General features: G+C 42.6%; 1 protein-coding gene across 1 annotated transcript; it reads left to right on the top strand.

The window, feature by feature from the left end:
• The first annotated feature begins 524 nt into the window (after nt 1-524).
• Nucleotides 525-6,198, top strand: LOC139753735 (C-reactive protein 1.4-like). Its single transcript, XM_071670524.1, has 5 exons — nt 525-687; nt 1,581-1,727; nt 2,409-2,544; nt 2,859-3,079; nt 5,114-6,198. The coding sequence occupies exons 2-5, from the start codon at nt 1,596-1,598 to the stop codon at nt 5,411-5,413; spliced, it is 789 nt and encodes a 262-aa protein (XP_071526625.1). The 5' UTR covers nt 525-687; nt 1,581-1,595; the 3' UTR covers nt 5,414-6,198.
• Nucleotides 6,199-9,723: the final 3,525 nt, after the last annotated feature.

The raw sequence follows: 9,723 nt of genomic DNA, 5'->3' as shown, positions 1-9,723 counted from the left end.
CAGACACTCGATGTCTCTAAAATCGTTGTATTCATCAAGTATAATTCATATGACCTCGTCTCAATGATTCCACAATTTGTTAGATATATCTCTGCTGGTTGGTTGGCGTGTTGGGCTTTAGGCCTATCAACTACCAGGGTCATTAAGAGCGTCAACGCAAGGTACATCCTCCAACCGAAATATCTTTACCACACACATACTCTCACTCTACATGTGGCCTATGTACCTATGCTGGTTCGCAGTCTGTTTCCACTGTCATAGCGATATAAATCACGTTTACGTTTGCGTTGTTCACGTTATTGTCCTAAGTCATTTGATCTCTTTTCCCTCTGTGTTTCCGTCATTTTTGATGTATGATATCAATATTTCACGTACAGCTGCTTGTACACTGCGGTGAGAAATGCTTTACGAAAGGAAATTTCATCGTAAAAGATGCCATCAGTTAATATGCTTCTTGGCAACTTTTGATTACTGGGTAAACCCGTATGGTACGCATATATAGCCTAGCTGGACTCCACCGCGTCAGACAGGTGTTTGTCCAGCAGCTACCAGTCGAGTAGGTGTTCGTCCGTCAACTATTTGTCGAGTGGGTCTTCGTCCGTCAACTATTTGTCGAGTGGGTCTTAGTCCGCCAAGTATCTGTCGAGCAGGTGTTCGTCTGTCAACTTTTCTCATCCATTGATCCAGGTAGCATCATCATCATCATCATCATAATGCTGAAATTCTTTACATATTGATATTTGTGGTCACATTGGCCGGAGTCGTTCATACTAAGAGCTTGTACAAATACTTCAGCATCAAGTAATTGTCCTTACTTAACTAGACGAATGCCTGAAGGAATATATCATAACCAAGTTGTTATCGTTCCTGTAGGTCATACTAGGTCAGAACCTGTAGAAATACTTCACTGCCAGAATGTCATGGTTAGTAAATACTGACTAGTTCACAATGGTTAGTTCTCTACCTTAGGTTAGGTTAGGTTAGGTTAGGTTAGGTTAGGTTAGGTTAGGCTTGGTTACGTTAGGTTAGGTTAGGTTAGGTTAGGCTTGGTTAGTTAAGGTAGGTTTGGTTAGTTAGGTTAGGTTTGGTTAAGTTAGGTTATGTTATGTTAGGTTAGGTTAGGCTTGGTTAGTTAGGTTAGGTTTGGTTAGGTTAGGTTAGATTAGGTTAGGCTTTGCTAGGTCAACTATACACTAATGCCATGCGAACCTACACGATAATGTCGAATGTCTTTTTGCTATTTTGGTCAGCATAAGTTATGGAAGTTGATGACATCATCATGTTTCACTGAACATGTGATACATGATGTGCACTGCTACTGTGGATGACGTCATGTGCACTGGTACTGTGGATGACGTCATGTGCACTGGTACTGTGGATGACGGAAATACACAAACTACGTATTGTCTTCGGGGAAGGCAATAATAATAAAAACTAATCTATTATTCTTCCACAGATATTAATATGTGATTGTTGATAAATACCCAACAGCAAAATCGCCTTGTGGTTTGTAAGCTTCAGGTGGTAAACTGAAATTAGGTTGTGCACTGATCAGTCTATGCTTCATTCTTACCGAACAGAAAACGGCGGTGAGGATGCGTGAGGGTATGTGTGAGAGACTGACGGTGTGGCTCCTGCTGGTGCTGGCGGTCGTGGTGACCACGGGCAGCTGTGACCGGCTCTTCTTCCCTCAGGTTCAGCCATGCCAGGGCAACAAACTGCCCAAGGTAATCCACCTGCACCATCTTCTCCAACACTTGTGTCTCCACTACTCAAACTGGCTTTTCCCTGAAGATCTAACACTACTCAAACTGGCTTTTCCCTGAAGATCTAACACTACTCAAACTGGCTTTTCCTTGAAGATCTAACACTACTCAAACTGGCTTTCCCCTGAAGATCTAACACTACTCAAACTGGCTTTCCCCTGAAGATCTAACACTACTCAAACTGGCTTTTCCCTGAAGATCTAACACTACTCAAACTGGCTTTTCCCTGAAGATCTAACACTACTCAAACTGGCTTTTCCCTGAAGATCTAACACTACTCAAACTGGCTTTCCCCTGAAGATCTAACACTACTCAAACTTGCTTTTCCCTGAAGATCTAACACTACTCAAACTAGCTTTCCCCTAAAAGATTTAACACTACTCAAACTTGCTTTTCCCTGAAGATGTAACACTTACTCAACTGGCTTTCCCTTGAAGATCTAACACTACTCAAACTGCCTTTCCCCTGAAGATCTAACACTACTCAAACTGGCTTTTCCCTGAAGATCTAACGCATATGAGAGATTAATTACTCTTGAATGTCATATGGGTTGTGCACTAAAACTTACTTTGATATATTTGGAAAAAGTTTTTTATTGTCATAAGTCCCTGTGAGGTAACATACATTATCATGCCATCACAGCTGAGACTGAACCAGTCGGGTTATGTGCAATACTCTGTGTATGACGTTGACATGCCGGAGCTGTCCAGCTTCACTATGCACTACTGGTTCAACCTGATCGACGCCAACCGCACTGCCACCACCTTCAACTATGCATGTAAGTAACACCTTCGGTGAGGAGGTATTGGTGCCCCGTGAACGTACGGGGTAATGAGGAATGATGTGTGGAGAGTGTCACTTGGTAATATTGTCATGTGTGTGTGTGTGTGTGTGTGTGTGTGTGTGAGTGTGGAGAGAGAGAGAGAGAGAGAGAGAGAGTTACTTGGTAATATTTACATACATGTATGTGTTGAGAATATTACATAGTAATATTTACATGTAACTCAGCACACCTTCCGTGCGTACATCATGACTACACTTGCGTCTTCCAGATGTATAACCCACAGAGTAACACACTCATTGTTTCTGCAGTGGACTTGGCGAAGAACAACAATAACCTAACTGTGCAGCTGGAGAGAGGGCAGCCGCAGCACTGGACGATGCAGATCAACGATATGTTGGTGAGCCGGGTGGTATCACCACTGGTCGAGGCTGGCGTCTGGTACCACATGTTACACTCCTGGAACTCTGCCACTGGTCAGTGGAGCGTCTTCATGAACGGCAAAATCCTGGCTACTGGACACAATTCTCTGGTGAGTCTCAACTTACATAGGACTAAACAATTATCATGCACGATGTATTACTCCCGTGCATGTCACCCATTAATCAACTTATGTATATGTTATTGCGTGACTTTATTACCCTGAATGTTACTGCATGACTTTATTACTCTGAATGTTGCTACATGACTTTATTACCACTAATGTTGCTGCATGACTTTATTACCGTAGATGTTACTGCATGACTTCATTTCCCTCGATGTTACAGCATTTTTCTATGTTGGAAAATATTTCCGAATTCTTGTGAAAGTGAAAGACCTGTCTTTTGAAATGTGCCACATTATAGTTATTGGGAAAGACATGAGAAGGTAGAGTTCCAAAGCTTCGACTTGTAGAGAAAGAGGCCGATGGCTACACAATAATCATATGACACAACAGCTTGCCAAGTATTGGAATTAGTAAGAACAGCATCAAGGGACGATGGAATGTTACGAGTCCACCGCGGTGGAGTCAGAAACGGGAAACAGAGTTGCTTTGTCAACGGGAGAGACAGCCATAGTGCCGTCAGAACGGAAAAGGTAGAGCGACAGAAGTTGTTAGAGATGCTCTAAGCTAAAGACTAGAAAGACCTATAAGTGGATGACGAGGAGAGGTTATCGCACTTCCTTTGAATAAAGGAACACTTTGCCTCACGGATAACGTGTTGCAGCGATTACGGGCAATGATAGAAGCTGAATGGGAGCCAGAGGAAAGAGGCATATTCCAAGCACCATATGCCTGATCCCTTGCTTTAATGGCCTCAGAACAGGAATGGTTGAATCATGGTTTGAACGAAGAAGTGGTTTTGGAGGAAGAAGGGATAAATGCTTCCATTCCCGCAAGAATAACCTCTTTTATGCATTCTGCAAAGACAGAAACATCATCACATAAGAGACAGTAATTCACTCAGGGAAAGTCAGAAAAGAAGTTACATGATTTATTCCGGTCAGCTTTGTTCAGGTGTCAGTATTTACGATTAGAAGAGGCTGCCGGAGGAGGAGGTACCATTAGAACAGATACGCTTACGAGATGATCAGGTGAACCAAATGGGGGCGAGATTGTATATTTACAGCGAGATAGACTAGAGGTGAAAAATATATCTTGAATATTAGGGGAGTGATCACAACGGTCAGGTGCATGGGTAGGGTGGGAGATATTTGCTCTAAATCATTGAGAATGGAGAACGTGAGAGCTTCAATCCCTCCACCTTCTGTATGGGAGGAATTCAACCATTCCCAATGGTGAACGTTGAAATTCCTGAGGTATAGGATCTTGGCTTGCGGATGAGAGGATATCAGGTCACTAGAGAGACCACAAATGTTGGTATAGTGAATAGAAAAAAAAAAAGGTCTCACACAGAGGGAAAGGTCGTAGGAGGAGCCGGTACTGCTTCTGCCAGAGCCTTCTCTCTCATAGGCAGCAGAGCCAGGGAAAAACCCGGAAGTTCTTAGCACCACATGATGCCGGCGACTAGGAGACGTAGATTTGACGGACTCTGTCATGATGATACTTAGAAATGTCTGAACCGACAGGAATTGGCAAAAATACTTATGTGAAAAAATGATAATAAGAAGCAGGGCTTCAGTAGGTGTGTGGTGCTTGTTTTGATGAGACAGAGAGTAAGACCAGCAATGGCCTTATCATCCTGGATGTTACTGCATGACTTTATTACTTTCTGACTTTATGACTTTATTATGTTACAGCATGAGTTTATTATCCTGGATGTTACTATATGACTTCATTTCCCTGAATATTATAACACAACTTTATTACCCTAAATGTTTCTGCATGACTTCATTACCCTGGATATTACCACATGATTTTGATACCCTAAATGTTACTGCATGACTTCATGACTTTATAACTTTGCATATTACAGGATGACTTTATTTTTCTTAATGTTAAAGACTTAGCTACATTATTTCCTGGTCGACTGAAACCAAACCTCTTCCCATGATGTGACAGTATACTGTAACAATGATGAGTGTATATTTTCTTTACTATACTGATGACGATATCTGCCGGCAGAGTGTTGGTCTGAAAATCCCTGGAGGAGGCATCCCAGCGTCGGGGCAACACCAGAACACCGCACTCTTCATGGGTATGGACCAGGGAGAGGGCATAGAAGGATGGTTCACGCTCTTCCAGATGTCATCACGTCCTCTCCACAGCCCGTACTCCAAGGCGACCGCCAACACCGTGGAGGCTCTCGCCTCACAGTGTTCGAGAGACCTAGTCTGTGACATCGTCAGCTGGCGCGGAACCCCACGCAAGGGGTACGGAGGTGTTACAGAGACTCCCGGCCAGGAAGACTGTGGAGATTTTTAGTAGTTCAAGCAGCAAGAGGTGGAAGTATATTGTCGGTTCTTATGACGTACTCCGTAGTTCCTGTAAGAGCAAGATAAGGTCCTCCGAGGCCTCCTGTTACCAGCAGCCTCTACGTGTATTTGAAGTGCGTCGGACAAATGAAGGCGTAACGTCACATACCATGACAATAATAGAATAACCAGCAACTACATATTGAGAACTCTGACTCTTGAGCCATCACTATGTAGCTAGAGGATAATGAATGCATATAATGAGATGAATAAGCTGTCCATCATGACTATTATTCATTACAACGTTCTTGTTCGGCAGAATGGCATCAGAAAGGAACAATAGAAATAATACTTTCTCCATAAAAAAGGAATGCGAGAGACATAATGACCATGAGAAACCAACTGCCCATAGATATGTATTTAGTTTGTACACAATATAGATGGTTTTACGCTCGACGATACATAATTACATGTTCAAATATGTTATGATAAATGAAGATGTATTACTACTGAACCTAGAATATATATTGACAACTGAAAATTATAACGATAACTTTTCTAGTCAGTCGTACAGTAAGGAGTGAGGAACCATTTATAGACGTCCACAAAGATATAATCAATTCCACACAAAATCACAACTGTGCACAAACATGACATTTGAACTTACACTTTTAAGTCAGAATCATTTCATGCATTTAGATCACAAGTTTCTAAACTCCATTTGATGTTAATTACAGAAATTCTTATCATTCACGAGAACATCAAAATTATGAATGTACAATAATAACTCTGAGGGAGATAAGGGTGTATGAGTTAGCCTTCCTGCCTGCCAGACTGTCTGTGAGACTGAACAACTATCAACATAAGTTTACCAGAAGACACATATCACAGTACAGAATATCAACACAGGAAAATGAAACACAGACCATCTTAGGCAAATGAAAAATGTTTCAGCGAACAAATATTGAAGAAAAGATTTGTGAAAATATATCATATGTATTCAAATTTCTTGAAGGGGAAACAAAAGGAGTCATGCAGAAAGTACTCATCCTTCTCCAAGGCTCAGATTTGGGTGTCTAAATGTGTGTGGATGTAACCAAGATGAGAATAAAGGAGAGATACGTAGTATGTTTGAGGAAACGAACCTGGATGTTTTGGCTCTGAGTGGAACGAAGCTCAAGGGTAAAGGGGAAGAGTTGTTTGGGAATGTCTTGGGAGTAAAGTCAAGGGTTGGTGAGAGGACAAGAGCAAAGTAAGGAGTAGCACTACTTCTGAGGCGGGAGTTATGGAAGTATGTGATAGAGTGTAAGGAAGTAAATTCCAGATTGATATGGGTAAAACTGAAAGTAGATGGAGGGAGATAGGAGATAATTGATGCCTATGCACCTGGTCATGAGAAGAGAGATGATGAGAGGCAAGTGTTTTGGGAGCAGCTGAGTGAGTGTGTTAGCGACATTGAATGCAAAAATGAGTAATGTGGCAGTTGTGGGTATAATTGGTGTACATGGGGTGTTTAGTGTTGTAAATGGAAATAGATTTGTGTGCTAAGAAAGGACTGGTAATTGGGAGTACCTGGTTTAAAAAGAGATATGCATAAGTATACGTATGTGAGTAGGAGAGATGCCCAGAGGTCGTTATTGGATTACGTGTTAATTGATAAGCGTGTGAAAGAGAGACTTTTGGATGTCAGTGTGCTGAGAGGGACAGCTGGAGGGATGTCTGATCATTATCTTGTGGAGGCGAAGGTGAAGATTTGTAGAGGTTTCTAGAAGAGATGTTGGGGAGAAGAGAGCGGTGAGAGTACGTGAGCTTGGAAAAGAAACTTGTGTGAGAAAGTACCAGGAGAGATTGAGAGTAGAATGGCAAACATTTCATTTCCAACACATCCACCCTCCTCCACACAACCCTATTAATGACCCATGCCTCGCAACCGTATAACATTGCTGGAACCACTATTCCTTCAAACATACCCATCTTTTCTCTCTGAGATAACGTACTTGCCTTCAACACATTCTTCAGCGCTCTCAGAACCTTCGCCCCCTCCCCCACCTTGTGACTCACTTCCGCGTCCATGGGTCCATCCGCTGCTAATTCCACTCCCAGACACCTAAAGCACTTCACTTCCTCCAGTATTTCTCCATGCAAACTTACCTCCCAATCACTTGTCCCTCAACCTTATTGAACCTAATAACCTTGCTCTTATTCACCTTTACTCTCAACTTTCATACTTCACACACTCACCCGAATCAGCCACCAACGGTGTATCATCAGCAAACAACAATTGACTCATTTCTCAAGCCCTCCCATCCAGAACAGAATGCATGCTTGCCCCTCTCTCCAAAACTCTTGCATTTACCTCCCTAACCACCCCATCCATAAACAAATTAAACAACCATGGAGACATCATGCACCCCTGCTGCAAACCGAATTTCACTGGGAATCAATCACTTTACCAAACTCAGTCACCAACCTTTGCAGTTTCTCATCCGAATTAGCCACCAGCGCTGTATCATCAGCGAACAACAACTGACTCACTTCCCAAGCCCTCTCATCCACAACAGACGGCATACTTGTCCCTCTCTTCAAAACTTGCATTCACCTCCCTAACATCCCCATCCATAAACAAATTACACAACCATGGATACATCACGCACCCCTACTGCAAACCGACATTCAGTGGGAGCAAATCGCTTTCCTCTCTTCCTATTCGTACACATGCCTTACATCCTTGATAAAAAAAACTTTTCACTGCTTCTAGTGACTTATCTCTCACACCATAAGCTCTTAATACCTTCCACAGAGCATCTCTATCAACTTTATCATAAGCCCTCTCCAGATTCATAAATGCTACATACAAATCCATCTGTTTTTCTAAGTATTTCTCACATACATTCTTCAAAGCAAACACCTGATCCACTCATCCTATACCACTTCTAAAACCACACTGCTCTTCCCCAATCTGATGTTCTGTACTCGCCTTTACCCTCTCATCAATACAATCCCATATGATTTCCCAGGAATACTCAACAAACTTATACCTTCGTAATTTGAACACTCACCTTTAACCCCTTTGCCTTTGTACAAAAGCACAATGCATGCATGGCGCCAATCCACAGACACTTCACCATGAACCATACACACACTAAATATCCTCACCAACCAGTCACCAATACACTCTTCCCCGTTTTTTTACTAAAGTCCATTGCAATACCATCCAAACCCGCTGCCTTTCCGGCTTTCGTCTTCCGCAAAGCTTTCACTACCTCTTCTCTGTTTTCCAAACCATTCTCCCTGACCCTCTCACTTCGCACAACACCTCGACCAAAACATCCTATATCTGCCACCCTATCATCACACACTTCTCCTCGTTCCCTCCACTTTTGACATATATGTCCTCTTTGCCAATCTTTCCTTACTCATTCTCTCCATGTGAACCATTTAAGTGCACCCTCTTCTGCTCTCTCAACCGCGCTCTTTTTATTACCACACATCTCTCTTATCCTTTCTTTACTTGATCAAACCACCTCACACCACATACTGTCCTCAAACATTTCATTTCAAACACATCCACCCTCCTCCGCAAAACCTTATTTATTGCCCACGCCTCGCAACCATATAACTTTGTTGGAACCACTATTCCTTCAAACATACCCATTTTGGTTTCCGAGATAATGTTCTCACCTTCCACACATTTTTCAACGCTCCCAAAACTTTCGCCCCCTCCCGAACCCTGCGGCTCACTTCCGCTTCCATCGTTCCATCCGCTGCCAAATTCACTCCCATACGTCTAAAACACTTCACTTCCTCCAGATTTTCTCCTTTCAAACTTACCTCCCAATTGACTTGTCCCTCAACCCTACTGTACTTAATAGCCTTGCTCTTATTCACATTTACTCTCAGCTTTCTTCTTTCACACACTTCACCAAACTCAGTCACCAGCTTCTGCAGTTTCTAACCCGAATCATCCACAAGCGCTGTATCATCAGCGAACAACAACTGACTCACTTCCCAAGCTTTCTCATCCACAACAGACTGAATACTTGCCCCTCTCTCCAAAACTCTTGCATTCACCTCCCTAACAACCCCATTCATAAACAAATCAAACAACCATGGAGACATCACACAACCCTGCCGCAAACCGACATTCACTGAGAGCCAATCACTTTCCTCTCTTCCTACACGTACACATGCCTTGCATCCTCGATAAAAACTTTTCACTGCTTCTAACAACTTGCCTCCCACACCATATATTCTTAATACCTTCCACAGAGCTTCTCTGTCAATGCCTATACACACACATATACACATGCATACACAGAC

Source organism: Panulirus ornatus, chromosome 15 (assembly GCF_036320965.1).
Source record: "Panulirus ornatus isolate Po-2019 chromosome 15, ASM3632096v1, whole genome shotgun sequence".
Taxonomy (NCBI): Eukaryota; Metazoa; Arthropoda; class Malacostraca; order Decapoda; family Palinuridae; genus Panulirus; species Panulirus ornatus.
Note: the sequence above shows the minus strand (reverse complement) of the source record. Positions and strands in the feature narration are given on the sequence as shown.